Raw genomic sequence first — 17,097 nt, forward strand, 5'->3', positions numbered from 1 at the left:
AATCAGACGGGATTCAATAATTGTGGGGAAGGTGGTTCAGGAAGTGGTGCAAATGTGGAAGAGTGTGATATGTATGACATTAGCTGGGAAGACAACTCCAGAAGGTATCATGAAATGGTTTTCGATTCTATTGGTCCAGAGTATCCTCATGTAGAGGCTAAAAACTTTTTTGATCTTCTTGAGGCAGCTCAAAAGCCTTTGTGGGAAGGTTGTGTGCACTCTCAACTATCGATAGCTGTTAGAATGCTATGCATTAAGGCCGAGGGAAACCAATCACAGGAGTCATTTAAGCAGTGGGCCACCTTAATTAGGTAAATTGCTCCTGAGGGTAGTGCCATACCTAGGGATTACTATGAGGCTAAGAAGTTAGTGCAAAAGCTTGGATTGAAGGCAATCAAAATAGATTGTTGCTCAAACAATTGCATGTTGTATCGAAAAGACGATGCTGCTCTAACTAGTTGCAAGTTTTGTGAAGCACCTAGATTCAAGCCTATTTCCGATGGTGGTTGTAAGTCCAAGAGAGTTCCTGTCAGACGGATGCACTACCTACCCTTAATCCCTAGACTTCGAAGGCTTTATGCGTCAATGAGTTCAGCTCCGCACATGACGTGGCATATAAAAAACCAACGTGATGATGGCGTGATGACCCATCCGTCACATGGGGAGGCATGGAAAAGCTTTGACCGTATCCACTCTGATTTTGCTTTGGAGCCTAGAAACATTAGGTTACGTCTTTGCTCTGATGGGTTTATCCCAAATATCCAATTTAGCAAGCCTTATTCTTGTTGGCCCGTAATTGTAATTCCATAAAATCTACCTCCTGGAATGTGTATGAAAGATCCTTATTTGTTCTTGACTTGCTTAATACCTGGTCCTAATAACCCTAAAGCCAACATTGATGTATTCTTGGGACCCTTGATTGACGAATTAAATGAGTTGTGGAATCCTGGTGTTTTGACGTATGATATTGTAGAAAAGAAGAATTTCATCTTAAAGGCAGCATTGATGTGGACTATCAATGATTTTCCGGCTTATGGGATGTTGTCTGGGTGGATGACACAAGGAAGATTGTCATGTCCTATTTGCATGGAGGATACCAAGTCTTTTACACTATCACATGGAGGCAAGGCATCATGGTTTGATTGTCATCGGAGGTTTTTGCCGACAAACCACCCTTATAGGCGCAATAAGAATGACTTCAGGAAGAATAAAATAGAAAGTGAAGAGGCTCCTACCAGATTAAGTGGTTTGGAGATTTGGCAAAGGGTTAAAGGACTTGGGAAGATATCAGATAATGGAAAGTGGATCAAATCGCGAGAGTATGGTATTACTCACAATTGGACTAAGCAAAGTGTGTTTTGGGAGTTACCTTATTGGAAGGATAACCTGGTTCGTCACTGTCTTGATGTAATGCACATAGAGAAGAATGTGCTTGATAACATAATGAATACTGTTATGGAAACTGATAGAACTAAAGACAATGAAAAGGCTAGGTTAGACCTGGCTGAACTGTGCAAGCGTCCAGATTTACATTTGCGGCATGTCAGTGATAATTGTTGGTCCAAACCTAAGGCAGCTTATACTTTAACTTCTGAACAACAACAAGACGTGTATAGGTGGGTGCAACAACTTAGATTTCCAGATGGTTATGCATCTAACCTTGCTAGATGTGTAAGTCTTTCCCAGGGGAGGTTTATTGGTATGAAGAGCCATGATTGTCATATTTTTATGCAGTGCTTGCTTCCAACTGCATTCAGAGAACTACCTACAAATATATGGAAGCCTCTTACCGAGTTAAGCCAGTTTTTCAAAGACTTGTGTTCAACCACTCTCAAGGTTCATGATTTAGAGGTTATGGAGCAGAATATTTCCATTATCCTTTGCAAGTTAGAAAGGATATTTCCCCCGGGATTCTTTAATGTGATGGAGCATTTGCCAATTCATCTAGCATATGAGGCACGTGTGTGTGGACCTGTCCAATATAGGTGGATGTATCCGTTTGAACGGGTGATAGGAGCATTCAATCGAACAGTGAAAAATAGATCAAGGGTTGAAGGTTCGATTTGTGAGGCTTTCTTGGCAAAGGAGACTTCAAGTTTTGTTTCTTTCTACTTTGAACCACATATCTTATCGAGGCAAACCCGTGTGGGAAGAAATGATGGCGGCAGAGACACAATTAAAGCCTCTTTATCAATATTTAATAGACCTGGTCGCAAGGTTGGTAAAGCTAAAGATCATTGGTTAGATGAACGAGACAAGGCCGCAGCTCATTTGCATATTCTACTCAATGAAAGCAAAGTTAGCCCTTTCTACATGTAAGTGCCCAAATCTTTTATTAAACAGTTAATTACACTTTTTCTACTAACGAATCCCATAGCTTATAAACTCTAGTCCTACTTTCATCAAGGTTTTGGAAAGAAACTTGTCCTGGAGAAAGCGATGACCGATTTCCCCCTTGGTTTGCATCATATGTAAGTGCATAAATTCGTATCATTTATTGTAAAGGTTTCTAACTAAAGATTTGCATCACATATCTTATAATTTGTTGCATGTTTCTAACTAGGTTCAAAATCAATGTAATGAAATTGTTGATCCTGGTTTGCAATCACTTTCTTGGGGTCCTTCAAACAAAGCAACAAGTTATCCAATTTATAAAGTAAATGGATATACATTTCATACCCTTGCAAGGTCAAAAGGGAAACAAACCGATAACACCGGTGTGTTTGTTAAAGGTGATATAGGCAGCGGGGAAAGTGATTGGTTTGGAGTATTAGAAGATATACTCGAGCTTGAATACACTGGTAGTGACTATAATCGAGTTGTTTTATTCAAATGTCAATGGTATGATCCAAGTCGTCCAAATGGAACACGTATTCATAATGACTACAAAATAACTGAAGTCAACCATAGTAAAAGATATCGCCACTATGATCATTTGATTGTCGCCCAAAAAGCTAAACAAGTTTACTTCTTACCTTATCCTGGAAATTGCAAGTCTATGTGGCGTGTTGTTGTAAACACTAAACCAAGAGGTCGAATTGAAATCAATCATGTACATGTAGAGGAGGATGGGGAAGAGAATGATGTAGCTTATCAAGCGGATGAGAGCAATCCTTCTAGGATTTCTGACACCGAGCCTCCTATCAGTCTTAAGTCTCCATTTGGAGAGGACCGCATTGTTGAATTGTCCATCGGCTCTAGTTCTGGGGCTAATAAAAATGAAGATGATGATGTTGCAGACTTTGATGATGATATTGATTTTTAATAGGGTAATCATTTTTAGCTTGTATTGTTTTAGCTTATATATATTGTTCTTTACATATATTGTTCTTAATATTTAGCTTATATATATTGTTCTTTACATATGTTGTCATGTAACTTAATCTAGTTGTCTTAAAAATTCAATATATTTAAAGCATAACTCTGTCCCACACTCATTAAGCTGACATGTCTAAAGCACCACTGGAATTTTTTTTCTTGTCCCTTTTCTGAAATTTAGGAAGCTTCATATTCTTTCTTATTGTTTTTAATATCTTTCTTACAGTTTGGTTTGAAGATTGAATCTCTCTCTTTGTTGCAGTGGCAGTAGTGAAGGAAATTCATTGAATCTCTCTCTCTGTTTTTAATCTCTGCTGCCTTACTTGGTGCTCCATTGACAAAAAATCTCAATATTGTAAGTTCCCATTTCTCAAAGTTCCTTGCTTTTTTCCTCTTTAGAGTTTAGATGTTACAGCTATCAAGTGTTTGTGAAATTAAGACATCAATTTTTTTCTCTTTCCTCTTCGACTCAGCATTTTTTTTGTGCAGTTTGGAGGCCTTCTAACTACTGGCATTTTGGCTTTCTCTGGAAGGTAAGTCATTTCTCTAGCTCTCTATGGATACATATGCCGTGTGAATGTGATCCTTTTTATGCTTATTTTGTAGTGTGATTGAAAGATATTCAGATGTTAATGACTTAAATGTTATGTATCATTTCCTATGGAAAAAAAAATAAAAGAAAGACTGTCAAAAATAATAATAAATAAAATAAAATAAAGGGCTAGCCTAGTGAAAAAAAGGTGCCATCTTAACGGTTCTTTCCTTCTTTGGAATGTATCTGCTGATGACATTGTGGTTGCTTACTACTAAGCCACAAAGATTCCAAGGTTTAAAGAAAGTATAAGCAACATAACCAGTTAATTTCAGGGCATTGTTTAAGGTTCTTGCTTTTTCGATTGATGATAACTGTCAATCAGATTTGATCCATTTTAACTGGCTTTCTTGTTAAGCCTCATAATGGGTTAAGTTATTTAAACTAACAAAAATTTCTTGTAGTAAAGTTAAGTTATTACTCTACGGATTGAATTTCAAAATTTTGTTAAGGCATTCACAATTTCTGACTTATGATATCTTATCAAAATGATATTCTGCAGATAGTTTTGTTCATAATAGTCCTTGAATATATATGTAGGTCATGGCTCCTCGGGTCAAGGGTAAAGGTGTCAAGGGTCATAGAAGTTCTCGCACCACTGCCGCAGCCGCTATTTCAACCACCTCCACCTCTTCTGGGACTTCGGTTGTGCCAGATTTTCAGTCAGGATCACTTAGCCAGCAACTGTATTTGATGGTACCTAATCCAGGCTACACGGGTCTTCTTCCACCAAGTTGGCCTACTCCAGGATGTATGGGTCCCCCTCCTCCACCCCCTCCTCCAATTTCGATTCCTCCTCCGCTTCGCAATTCCAATCTATTAGTTGATTCAGTGACACCTAGAAGCTCTAGTACATCTCCTCCATCAGAGACTGCATCGGTTCCTAATAGTGTCACAAAAGAAAGATTGGTTCCCGATGGAAAAACAAGGTAAAATTTGGATCTCTCCATAATTAAAATAGCAGCTTCTAGTGGATTTCCCATACTGCATTACCTATTTCTCTTATTACTCTTCTACACAATTTTTACATACTGCATTACCTATTCCTCTTATTACTCTTTCAGCAAGTAATACTAATCACTCTTCTTCTTTTACTACTCCTAATCTAAATGTGTTTACTACTATATTTTAATTTCAAATTAAAGTGCTAATGACTTAAAACTATTTTTTTTAGTTTCCTAACTTGTCAATTCTTTATGAAATTATCAGTTGGTTACCTTTCCTTCCTGGTTCTCAGAAGATTACAGAGATCATCAAGAAACGATATGATAAACCGTACAAAAAGTTTGGAGATGTCCCTCTTCCGACAAAGAAGCTTTGGTTTAAGGAGTGGAAGGTAAAAGTGTTGGATTGAATAAAATTATTTTGGATTGAATATTGTTCATGTGATTTGAATCTTATAAGTAGCAACTTGATGAGTATGTGCAGAGCCACTTTCTTATTGATGATGATGATGATGAGTTTTTCTAGAGGGCTTTCAAGTATAGGACAAGTAAGTGATTTAGCCAAATGATGTCAGATATCCGTGAGGGTGTGGATACAACCCACGAATGGCTAATTCCTGCTTACAAAAAGGTATTGGAAAGGTATTGGGAAACAGATGAGAAATGGAAAAATATAAGGAAAAAAGCAAGAGAGAATCGAGCGTCACTCTTAGGTGGTTCTGTCCATTGCGGTGGTTCTATTCCATTGAGCTCAACTATAGAGAGGATGGTAATATAATTTAAGTGGCTTTAGATCTTATTTAATAGACATCTATTTATGTAAAATTTTTCTTATTTTGTATTTCATGTGGAACAGAAGAAGCAGTTGGGCCGTACACCAACCCACGAGGAGGTCTTCAAAGAAACCCACACACTTAAAAGTGACAAGTCTAAATGGGTGGACAAGCGCTCTCAAGACACTCATGTGAGATATAGTATAAATACTCCTCCTATGTCAAAATTATTAACTAATTTCTAGCTGTCTGGCATTAACATTACTGTATTTAGTGGTCCTAACTATGTTCAACATTATTATTATTATTATTCAGTTTTGTGCTTTGTGATTTTATAGTTGGTTTCTTTTCTTCCAAGTTTCTATAGTCTAAGCCATTTGACACATCTCCTTAAGAGATAATACAGTTCACCAATCTTAATCTTGTGTAGAATGCATGTGAAGCATGCATTATTCTCTTGGAATATGGTAATCTAGTAGCTTGAAATGTTTGCAGCTTGCAGGGGTGTTTACAAGAACTAATAATCTGTTGGCATATACCCAATTTTCCTTGAATTAATGAAAGTTAAGAATCATGTTCTTCCAAAAGGAAATTCAGTTCATTAAGTACTTCCACGGCATTGTCAGTTGTTAAAATACTTTAAATAAGAGTTGGCTTGGCTGATCAAGATCCAGGAATGTCACAAGTAGCGTTTCTTTTACTAGTAAATCATCATTAGAGGGTCACTAATGCTGTACTTAAACCATAGTAGCATGTCCCAATTATTGGAGTTTTCTATTGTTTGAATTTAAATATATACAATTTGAAAAGTTTTGTGCAAAATCTAAAAGTTTTCTATTAAGTAATATGCATGGCTATTTGTCTTAATAATAATAATATAATTGATATAATCATTGTGCAACAGGAGAAGTTTATAAAAAAGTTGGCAGAAGTTCAGGCTCAACATGCCGAGGCTCAAGCACAGGGAATGGAGCTACAACCAATTGATGAAGACTTGATTTGGGAGGAAGTGTGTGGTGGGCAAAAGAAGAATCGAGTTTACGGAAAAGGGTCATTCTTTTCTAGCTCTATCAAGTCTGGAACCACTTCTGCCAATTCTGTATCTGGAAGAGCACCAAGAAATCAAAATTCTGTTCCTGATTTGCGAGAACAGATTCATAATCTCAATGAAGAGCTTTTTCAGCGTGTTACTCAACAAACAGATGAGCGTATTAGTAAGTTGTTAGATACACGCTTGGCTCCTTTGGAAAAGACTCAAAAGAAATTAGAAAAGTTGGAACGGGCAATTGGAAAGGCCAAAAAGGAAAAGCTGAAACAGAAGAGATGGAATGAGGCTTATGTTAGCTATTATGAGAAGGTTAGAGCATCAAGTAGTTCTAGTGCAGTTCCACTACCACCGCCACCGCCGCCACCCTCAATGTCTTCGGATGAGGGCTATGATGATGATGAGGATGAAGATGACACTGAAGACTATAGCTGATAGTTTTAGTATGGTTGAACAATATACTAGGAATTATAGTTGATGATCAATACATTTTGTTTATGTTTTGAATTATATTGACTTTGCTTGTTTATAATACTTTTCTTTTAGTTTGATAATACGATGAATTTGTTTATGTTTTGAAATATTATAAATATTCAAATATAAATTAGATAAAAATTTGTATTAAATTTATATTTATTTTGTATGAAAATAATTTTATTTTGTAATTAGAAAAAGTAAAAAAAAATTCTATTTTACCTTACAGACGGATTTACAGACGGATTTTCTGTCTGTAATCATGATTTTCCAAAGTTTAAATTACAGACGGAAAATCCGTCGAAAAATCCGTCTGTAATTACAGAGAGAAAATCCGTCGGAAAATCCGTCTGTAATTACAGACGGAAAATCCGTCTGAAAATCCGTCTGTAATTACAGACGAAAAATCCGTTTGAAAATCTGCCTGTAATTACAGACGGAAAATCCGTCTGTAATTACAGACGGAAAATCCGTCTGTAAGTTTGTCGCCTTCAGGAAATGGAGGGAGGGTTTACAGAGGGAAAATCCGTCGGTAAATCGTAAAAATCCGTCGGTAATTTTCCGACGGAAAAAAAATCCGTCGGTAAATAATTTCCGACGGGGCTTTTACAGTGGGACAAAATCCGTCGGTAATTTCATCGGTAACCAAAAATCCGTCTGTAATAAAGACTAAATCTGTCTGTAAATCTGTCTGTATTTATCAATTTTCTAGTTGTGAAATGTACAATTCAGTTGACTAGACAAAAAAAATGCAAATTAGAAAAAAGAATAGCCTAAAGCCTATAATCAAACAATAAAGTGCTTACATAATACATACCATATCCTCTATTTAGACTTGAGATTAGATTCTAGCTGTATGGTTTCACTTTTGATTTGTCTCTTTCTTTTCTCAATACTTTAGTTGCCTCCAATTTTTTCATTACCACAACAGTCTTTCTTCTAATTTGAAGTTTTCTCATGTAATGATCTAATATATCTATCGTAACTGCAAGAAAAAGGACGGCACCTGAAAATAATATTGCCAATGAAACATAAGCCCTGTGAAATTCAGAATATTAAGTGTTCAGATTCAGCATAATTACAATAGTAATGTCCTTGTGATGCCTATTGTGGAGCAACAATTTGGTTGAATTGTTATTCCAAATACTATAGTCACTTTCCTTATTTGCTTCATCCCGAGGAAAAAGTAAAGTCCTTTTAGTTAAATTATTAGTTCTATAATGAAAAATAACTATATTCAATTATGAAAAAAAAACCTCCATATCAGAGATGGAATACAATAATAAACAGATTTCTCATTAGTCTTGATCACTTTCAACTCTCCATCATCATTAATAATTTGGAAGTCAAGATTGAAATATGAATTATAATGTTATATATTTGAGAAAGAGTAGGTAGCTAGTCTACCAAAGAAAAAAGAAATTTAATTAAATGAAGAACTAATAGAATAACAAAGTCTAATAGAATAACAAATTGAACTTATTTCTGATTACAATCTTTTTTTTTTGAAACAACTCAAATTTCCAGTAAAACCCACAAACATAAATAAAATAATAGAAAGTCTGATAGATAGGAAGTATGTAGAGAGTGACAAGAACACCACAAATATACAATTACCTTGCTTAAATTAGTATGCTTCTGACTTCACGTTATAGAATTTTCTTTTGTAAATGACGATCACCTGAATCCCCCAATCATATATACGTTAATGAGAAAGATTTCACATTATATAATTGTTGTTGCTATTTTTTATTCTTTTTTATTTCTAGAGCCTTCTTGTTATATTTGTACATGAGTTTTGAAATCAGTATAACAAAAATTGTGATGATTCTAAAAGAATCAAACATGTTTTAATAATCGAATGCCTTCAAAATCTAATAAATAATTGTTCATAATTAAACTGAAATCTTTTTTTTTCCAAAGCACTTTACATTATGTTAATTCAGGCACAATTAAAAAAGCTCAAATTATTTATGAGTAAACCCTAACTTATTCTTACGTCATAATAATTACAAAAATGGAATACTTTCCATTCTAACTGAAATGTACTTAATCCTGTTTAGCATGACAACCACTAACCAACATAGCATTCATAATTGAGGAAGGGGAGGAGCTGAATCCAAACATTTTGAAAAGGATTAAATAAAATCTGCATTACTGATTTCAAGTTCTAAGGACCACAAGTATTTAAATTTTCAATTTTGATCGGAAATTTCTTTTTGATAATATATGCATACAAAATATTGAACTAATAATAATAATAGAATATTCATATATTTCGAAGAGCAAGCAAAATTTTCAATTTTGATCGGAAATTTCTTTTTGATAATATATGCATACAAAATATTGAACTAATAATAATAATAGAATATTCATATATTTCGAAGAGCAAGCAATATTAGCCGCTAATACTTAATGCTGATTTGCTAAAAGGAAATAGAAAAAGCACTCTACCTCTTCAGGTTCAATAATATACCCTATCTATCTTAGATCATATAACCGAAAAGCAACTGAAAAATCATTATAAATAACTTAATATAATGATAAATGATTGAATATAAATCATTTATGCAGTCCAATATAATAAATCATGCATATGATTCTTGAGGGAGCAAAAAGAAGATATGAGATATGAATATGAATCATTATTATGTAATGGTTCTATCTTACAGTTGATCTTGCCTTCCATAGATGCATCTGGGAGAAATACACCCAATGATTGAACAAATTCTCCAAACTCGATGACACCATGTTTCTTGAGACCAAACAGATAAAAAAAAATCTACAAAGGAGAAAGAAAAGTGAGGATGCATTAGCAGAAGATTAAGACATGAAATAAAGCTAACATTAATGCTTTCAAACCATAGATAGATGACTATCCATTAGAGAATTATCAATGAAATTTTATTTTAGGCTTTATCCATGAAATATATGTACCATCACAGGATTACACAACAGAACCAAAATATATATCGTAATAATCTTTCTCAATACCTTATTTAATTATAAAGTAAATCCTAAGAGCCGAGAAGATGCGCAAACAGGAAAATACCCACTCTTTTAAAAAATAACGAAATAGCACAGAGACCAACTAAACCTAAATATCCAACAGCTTAAAATTCAGACCAAATCGTTATCCTCACAATTTTCAGATCTCAAATCTGAAAAAATTCAAATGACCAGAAATTTTGGAAATCAATACAATTTATATTCACGTTTTTCAAAATCTGTAGATATAAATTAATAAAATTTATTTATTAAAAATAATTTAATATTAAATGTGAATTGTGATGTCTCTATGTTGGCAATTTTATCAATTATTTTCATAATTTGCACAACGATTCCTGATGTGAATTGCGATTTGATAACCATGCTCCAATCTAACTTGATTGTCATTTTCAACTACTACTTTCATTATAAAGAATTGATTAAAGAGCATAAAAAATTTGCATAGAAGAGCCTAAAATATCTTTAGCAGATCAAACACCTTCTCAGCAATATATTTCTATTGAAGAGTGGCACCCTTCTGTTGCACTTTATTAGGATGAATGCACAGTGTAGCTTTCCTATAAGCCTTTTTAACAGCAGCGCCTATAATTAAATCAGTTAAAAAAACTGGTTGCCAACCACATTCAGGCCACAGCACCTGATCATCATTGATTAATGAATCTAGTCAACATAAATATAAATAATTATACCAAAAAATAAATACCAGAAAAGCAATATAAACTAAGCAAAAGGACCCGTTTGACGGGTTCAAGATTCATGAAGAAAAATATGATTTGGTAGAACATGTTAATTATGCACTTGGATTTTAATTATGTACTTATTATCAAAATAAAATAAACTATGGCCACAAAATCTTGGTGATACATGTATGATTTTGTAGAAAATGTTAAATATACACTTGTTATAAATAAAATGGTGGAAGATAAATAAATAATCAAAGTCATTATACTTATGGCCACTATAGATCTAGAATACAGAAAATTCAGAGATTATCAAACTACATCAACAAAGTACATACATATTGTAAAGTGGAGGGCAAAGCCCGCAAGTTCCCCTCTTTTCTTGCAGCCCAGCGCTTAATTTCAAAATCCAATGTCTCTGCAAGCCTCTAAATTTGGAAAGGTAAAGTTCAATGAAAAAAAGAAAAACTATAAAACATGGCATAAACAAATTCAAATTACTGGAAAACTGATAAGACAAATCTTAAATAAGAACACACTATAATATTAAAACAGAAAAAGAACACCTACATCAGATAATATACAAAAAAAAGCCAAGAAAGGAGTAATGACAAACCCTTTTCCTTTGCCGTAACTCAAAAGGAAAGATAGACAGAGGGAATGCATCTATATGAGCATATTCTCCTGCTCTCTCCAATTTATAAATCTATAAATATAGACAACTCACGTGTCTCTCAGCTTGCTCTTTGAGTTTGTAGATCCCGCTGGTTCTTCTCTGCTAATGCTTTTGCCTGGTACAACAACCGAGCATGCAGTAAACAACAACCAAGTCATAAGATTGAATTAAATGAGCGTAAAATCATTAAAGAAAAGCTACATTGTTGACAATCAAAATAGAAAATAACGATAAAATTACTTGTAAGTCAAAATATCTTCCTAAAGTAGTAATTGTAGATAAGAAAAAAATGGAGTTGTATTATTAGGAGCTTAAATCAAACAAATGGTGGGCAACTTTGAGGTATTAACAAAATAATATGTATCAACATTTTTGGGATACATGTATCATTTTTTAGAAGATGTAAATTACGCACTTGTTATCAAAATAAAATAAATTATGGCCACAAAATCTCAGTGATACATGTATAATTTTGCAGAACATGTTAAATATACACTTGTTATAAATAAAATGGTGGAAGATAAATAGATAATCCAAGTCATTATACTTATGGCCACTATAGATCTGGAATATAGAAAGTTCAGAGATTACCAAACTATATCAACAAAGTACGTACGTAGTGTAAGGTGGAGAGCAAAGCACGCAAGTTCCCTTCATTTCCTGCAGCCCAGCGCTTAATTTCAAAATCCAGTGTCTCTGCAAGCCTCTGAATTTGGAAAGATAAAGATCAATGAAAAAAGAAAAATAATAAAACATGGCATAAAGCCATAAATAAATGTAAATTACTGAAAACTGATAAAGACGAATCTTAAATAAGAACACACTACAATATTAAAATAGAAAAAAAACATCTGCAGCAGATAATATTAAAAAAATCCAAGAAAGGAGTGATGACAAGCCCCTTTTCTTTCCCCCAACCTAAAAGGAAAGATAGACAGAGGGAATGCACCTATATGAGCATATTCTCCTCTCCTCTCCAATTTATAAATCTATAAATATAGACAACTCACATGTCTCTCAGCTTGCTCTCCTTGAGTTTGTAGATCCCGTTGGTTCCTCTCAGCTAATGATTTTGCCTGGTACAACAACCAAGCATGCAGTAAACAACAACCAAGTCATAAGATTGAATTAAATGAACGTAAAATCGTTAAAGAAAACCTACATTGTTGACAATCAAAACAGAAAATAATGATAAAATTACTTGTAAGTCAACATATCCTCCTAAAGTAGTAATTGTAGACAAGAAAACAATGGAGTGGTATCATTGGGAGCTTAACTCAAACACATGGTGGGCAACTTTGAGGTATTAATAAAATAACAATTAGCAAATACCACAATATACAAACCAAAATCTAAGACTTCCCTTTCTCTTAACATATTCTCATTTATCTTTTTTCATTTGAAATGTATGATGCCATAAAACCTTTTAATCATTAAAAGCATGAAATACTACGCTTAAGAAAACCTTGAAGACAAGTTTATTTAAGCAGTAACTGAAAAGAAAGTAAGAGTAAACAGACAAATAACATAGGAAGGAACAACCATGAAAGAGAAAAAGGAACCAAAACAGAAAATAACCAATTAAAATTAAAAAAAAAACAACAATGAAAAAGAAAGGCCAAAGAAATACTAACTTAATAGAAAATCAAACAAAATGTTAAAAGCAAATAAAGATGAACAAAGAAGGGAAATTGAATTTGTGGGAAAGTGAATTTGACAGATACACCGAAGTGTTGTCTGGATTCCAATAAGAAAAATATTTCAACCAATAAGAGCACTTTACCCACAGCTTACGACATTCTTGCTCTTTTCCTTGCCGCGAGTTGGTGTAATCTTCAAGCATAGAGAGAGCGAAAATTATTTTGACACAAAAATTACTTAAACTTGAGCAACTAATTAGAATGCACCAGTTAGCATCCAATATTTCTCTTTCAAACTCACGTATCAAGTTTTTTTTCTTATTTTAGTGAATACATATCAACTATATTAAGGAGGTAGTACTTACATCATCATATTTGAACTCAATGCCTCTCTCTTGTTTCCATTCTGTAGTTTTTGAATTCAAATTAAAATACATACAAAAAGCTAATAAACCAGCCACAGTTACAACCAATACAGAAACTTTCACAGACAGTGAAAAGTATGGCACATCTATTCAATTTTTCTCATAAATAAGACTCTATCGTTATTTTATTAAAAAAATACATGTAATACATATTGACTCATAAAAATAAACAATACCTGTATTATATCATTTTCAACAAATACCTATATCAGTTTTAACAAAGAACACCGTAAAATTGAACACAATTCAAAATATCAAGGTTTGAACAATTTTCCTTAAAATAGGTAAGAAGAAAAAATATTTAACTTAACTTGATGGTAGAAGAGCTTCTTCTCCCAAGCCAGCAGCTAACCCAGAGAGGAGCATAGATTCTTCAGACCGCCTGGTTCAGCCAGCTAATCGGTGTCCAGCCAATAGTTAGCCACCAATAGCGATTTTGAGGACCTATTGGAGCTAAAGTTGCTTAGTAAGCAGCTTAAGTAATACACAATTTCTGTAACAAAAAATGTAAATATCGGTAACCTACCTAAACAATACATAATTACTATCTTTATAGCAGACTATAATTAGAATTAGAATTCAGAAATAACCATGTAGCATACAACAAATAAAACATGATATTTTTTAAAAAAGAAAATCTAATGATTTAGAACACAATTTTTTAAGAAAAATTGTTGATCATTATTTATCCTGGATTGAAGTTGCTGGTTTCAGAGTTCTCTCAAGATTGGATATTTGTGCTTTAAATAACTGAAACAACAGAAGCAAATTAAATCGATATACTCTACCTGTTTCGGAATCTAAATCAAGTAAAGCTAATATTTCTATATACCATTTTCTATCAAATAAAAGGTCCTCACAAACTAATTAGAAAAAGGAATTGCCTAAAGCTTATAATCAAACAAATAAAAAAGTGCTTACACAATACATACCATATCCTTTATTCATGTATTTTATTTTGATTCTCATTTATCTTTTTCCATTTGAACTGTGTGATGCCATAAAACTATCATTAAAAGCAATTAAAATTAACCATGAAAGAGAAAAAGGAACCAAAACAGAGTTACCAAACAAGATGGTCATAAACCATATCTCAGAATGCTCTCAGAAAAATACATATACAACACACAAATGCATCCACAAGTTGAAAACCTGCGGAGAATAAAATGTAAGAGTAGTTGGAGACAAACCAAAACATGTTTAAAATAATACAGCAACCAAAATGATTCACCGTAATTACACGGAGATATAAGACTCATCTCCTCCATATTTATAATTTAGTGACATAGGGGGTAGAGCCTCCAACCTGCCCAGGATGGTTGTACTTGAAGCAAGAACCAAATTTGCATGACCCTATCTTTATGTAATATTGCATTTTTAAGCATCAGCAGATATAATCAATATGCAAAAGAAAACTCAAACTACAAAGATGAGTCAAAACAGAAATTCAACATTATTCTATCCTCAACATATAATAGAATTATAGATTGCCACAGAGCACCTCATTTCATATAAAACAAGGAATCACAGGAGTCAATTGTCAAAGGAAATATCAATGCATATCAAAAGTATAAGCACCTGGCACAAAGGCTGGCCAATTCGCTCCGGGTACTCCCCTCCTCCAGTCCTAGCAACAGCACCAACAGCCTGAAACATTCACATATCACCAAATCATTAGATCACTACAAATATATGAATCTTAGAGTTCAATTGATTAAAAAAATAATTTAAAGGAAAACCCCTCAAACAAAAAGACTTTTGATTCAATAAGCTCAACACTATCACACTGATTATAGCCAATATCAAATCAAACTACACTAAAAAAAACTGATGATCATATCAAGCACAAAAATAACACAACAAAAAACCGTCCACAAACTTAAAAATCAAACGAACTATAAATTTTGCCTCGACCCGGTCACAGGGATGGTTGAAATGGTAGCGGGAACCATAGCCATAGAATTCAATCCTCAAATAGTAGATACAATCAGCCTCACCAGGCCTTTGGGGATAAGATTCCTCTGCAGCACCCAATCCCATTCGCCACACAGGTTCTGCATTTTTCAAAATCAGGATCAGACACACTTTACAACACCCCAGATTCTCCTGTAAGACAAATCACAATCGTAGAAAACCACAAAGATTGGGAAAAAGGGAAATGATTTTCATATTTTATTTTATGAACAAAAAATGAAAAGAACAGAGCGGTTGAGGAATTATATCAAATCTAACATAATATCATACCTTTGAGTCAAATTCCGATCCACTCTGGCAATTGATCAGATCAGGAACCCTCGCTGGATCACCCGTACAGCTCCATTGAGTAGACACAAGAAAATCGGAGCTGATGGAATAGAAAATGAAAAGGTTCTTTCAATGAGATCTGTTGCTAGATCTCATCACAACAATTGATTTGTTGCTAACTACACAGCAAACTCTTCTTTCGCTCCGTCCATCTTGAGCGGAGAAACAGAATCGCCAAGGAGCGCGAGCGGCCGAGTGAGGGCTCACGCTCTATGAGGCTGTGGACACCACCGACAGTAGAGGCATCGCCAGTGACGGAGAAACCATCGAAGAACGGAGAGGAGGAAGAATAAGGAAAAAAACGAAAGAAAGGGAAGAAGAACAAGAGCACGCGAAAGATGGCAGAGCTGGATACACTGATCCGAAAGAACAGAGAAAGAAGACGCAAAGAAGCTGAATCTGGAGAAAGTGGAGGAGGTGAATGGGGTTTCAATGAGAGAGAAGGAGAAGATATCGAAGAGGCAAGATTCAGGATAATAATAGAAGAGAGAGATGACAACTCATAATGAGCTGTCTGTGGGGCCCACAGAAATGAAAAATTTCCTATTTAAAAAAAATTCAAAATTCCCACAAAATGCCATGTCGGATATGATTCCACGGGAATACTATTGGTATATAGATGACAACAAGTGATGCACAAAATGAAACCATCATGCAGACCACCGATAAGAAGAGAGCCACCATGGCTGGTAGTAGTTTCATTGGAAACACCTGCAGGAAATCTGTTTCTGTATAAACACAACGTGAGGATCCCAATGGAGATCAAGACCGAGGTCGAAGAAGCAAACAGTGATATTGCATCTGGTACAATGAAGACAGTAAATACCTTGTCATGCAGGAACATGGGCACATCGGTATTCTGGTTGTTTCCACCAGGGAGAGTGAAGGCTGCCGCAAAGAGGATTGTAGTGATAAGAGGACCCACAATGGTGAAAGCACCCGCTATCTTCTTTCACCCACTTCTCCCCTGCTTTCGCCAGCTCCTAGTGTTGTTCTATAAATACTTCATTACGCTTTTTCCATCATCATTCTTCGCTCCTTACACTTGGGATGCACAATTTCCTCCACGACCTGCGCTTATAAGATATAGTGTCACTTGACCTTTATGTTTAGAGCTATAAGTGGTTAGTATAGTGTAAGTCATCAGGAGCTGTTATATATTGTTGAGTTAAGAAATTAACTAAATTATTTTTTATGATGACAAACATTATTTTTAG

General features: G+C 34.3%; 4 protein-coding genes across 7 annotated transcripts; 3 read left to right on the forward strand and 1 right to left on the reverse strand.

Annotated features, from left to right (window-relative positions):
* The first annotated feature begins 342 nt into the window (after nucleotides 1-342).
* LOC148564755 (uncharacterized) lies at nucleotides 343-3,265 on the forward strand. Its single transcript, XM_088488480.1, has 3 exons — nucleotides 343-2,315; nucleotides 2,408-2,471; nucleotides 2,564-3,265. Exons 1-3 carry the CDS (start codon nucleotides 826-828, stop codon nucleotides 3,263-3,265), a joined length of 2,256 nt encoding a protein of 751 aa, XP_088344606.1. The 5' UTR covers nucleotides 343-825.
* Nucleotides 3,266-4,453: 1,188 nt separating this feature from the next.
* LOC107639503 (uncharacterized) lies at nucleotides 4,454-5,264 on the forward strand. The gene is made up of 2 exons (XM_088488482.1): nucleotides 4,454-4,839; nucleotides 5,120-5,264. The coding sequence occupies exons 1-2, from the start codon at nucleotides 4,454-4,456 to the stop codon at nucleotides 5,262-5,264; spliced, it is 531 nt and encodes a 176-aa protein (XP_088344608.1).
* Nucleotides 5,265-5,419: 155 nt separating this feature from the next.
* Nucleotides 5,420-7,107, forward strand: LOC148564756 (uncharacterized). The gene is made up of 3 exons (XM_088488481.1): nucleotides 5,420-5,623; nucleotides 5,711-5,818; nucleotides 6,532-7,107. The coding sequence occupies exons 1-3, from the start codon at nucleotides 5,420-5,422 to the stop codon at nucleotides 7,105-7,107; spliced, it is 888 nt and encodes a 295-aa protein (XP_088344607.1).
* Nucleotides 7,108-7,927: 820 nt separating this feature from the next.
* LOC107643703 (auxilin-related protein 2-like) lies at nucleotides 7,928-15,226 on the reverse strand. Of its 4 annotated transcripts, XR_015883601.1 has the most exons (12): nucleotides 15,155-15,226; nucleotides 13,888-14,020; nucleotides 13,517-13,557; nucleotides 13,295-13,344; nucleotides 12,522-12,587; nucleotides 12,128-12,217; nucleotides 11,563-11,626; nucleotides 11,174-11,263; nucleotides 10,634-10,792; nucleotides 9,817-9,928; nucleotides 8,764-8,827; nucleotides 7,928-8,152 (listed from the first exon to the last, which is right to left on the reverse strand). XR_015883601.1 is itself a non-coding variant. In XM_088488483.1 (10 exons), the coding sequence occupies exons 2-5, from the start codon at nucleotides 13,352-13,354 to the stop codon at nucleotides 11,570-11,572; spliced, it is 273 nt and encodes a 90-aa protein (XP_088344609.1). In that variant the 5' UTR covers nucleotides 13,355-14,020; nucleotides 15,155-15,226; the 3' UTR covers nucleotides 7,928-8,152; nucleotides 8,764-8,827; nucleotides 9,817-9,928; nucleotides 10,634-10,792; nucleotides 11,174-11,263; nucleotides 11,563-11,569. The 4 variants fall into 4 exon arrangements, 3 of the variants coding, with proteins under 3 accessions (XP_088344609.1, XP_088344610.1, XP_088344611.1); XM_088488483.1 differs by having other exon boundaries at nucleotides 13,295-14,020; XM_088488484.1 differs by having other exon boundaries at nucleotides 11,452-11,626; nucleotides 13,295-14,020.
* Between the last annotated feature and the right edge of the window lie 1,871 nt (nucleotides 15,227-17,097).

The sequence above is a fragment of the Arachis ipaensis genome, chromosome B5, assembly GCF_059453495.1.
Source record: "Arachis ipaensis isolate K30076 ecotype BB chromosome B5, ASM5945349v1, whole genome shotgun sequence".
In the NCBI taxonomy this organism is placed as follows: domain Eukaryota; kingdom Viridiplantae; phylum Streptophyta; class Magnoliopsida; order Fabales; family Fabaceae; genus Arachis; species Arachis ipaensis.

Bases quoted from the DNA above. Each gene is read 5' to 3' on its own strand.
- LOC107643703 (XM_088488485.1), bottom strand. From the start codon at position 13,354: ATGCTTGAAGATTACACCAACTCGCGGCAAGGAAAAGAGCAAGAATGT. The intron at 12,588-13,294 runs GTAAAGTGCTCT...TTGTTGTACCAG, and splicing joins AAGAATGTCGTAAGCTGTGG to GCAAAATCATTAGCTGAGAG. The intron at 12,218-12,521 runs GTGAGTTGTCTA...TTCCAAATTCAG, and splicing joins GAGAGCAAGCTGAGAGACAT to AGGCTTGCAGAGACACTGGA.
- LOC107639503 (XM_088488482.1), top strand. From the start codon at position 4,454: ATGGCTCCTCGGGTCAAGGGTAAAGGTGTCAAGGGTCATAGAAGTTCT. The intron at 4,840-5,119 runs GTAAAATTTGGA...TGAAATTATCAG, and splicing joins GTTCCCGATGGAAAAACAAG to TTGGTTACCTTTCCTTCCTG.
- LOC148564756 (XM_088488481.1), top strand. From the start codon at position 5,420: ATGATGTCAGATATCCGTGAGGGTGTGGATACAACCCACGAATGGCTA. The intron at 5,624-5,710 runs GTAATATAATTT...CATGTGGAACAG, and splicing joins GCTCAACTATAGAGAGGATG to AAGAAGCAGTTGGGCCGTAC. The intron at 5,819-6,531 runs GTGAGATATAGT...ATTGTGCAACAG, and splicing joins AGCGCTCTCAAGACACTCAT to GAGAAGTTTATAAAAAAGTT.
- LOC148564755 (XM_088488480.1), top strand. From the start codon at position 826: ATGTGTATGAAAGATCCTTATTTGTTCTTGACTTGCTTAATACCTGGT. The intron at 2,316-2,407 runs GTAAGTGCCCAA...ACTTTCATCAAG, and splicing joins AAAGTTAGCCCTTTCTACAT to GTTTTGGAAAGAAACTTGTC. The intron at 2,472-2,563 runs GTAAGTGCATAA...GTTTCTAACTAG, and splicing joins CCCCTTGGTTTGCATCATAT to GTTCAAAATCAATGTAATGA.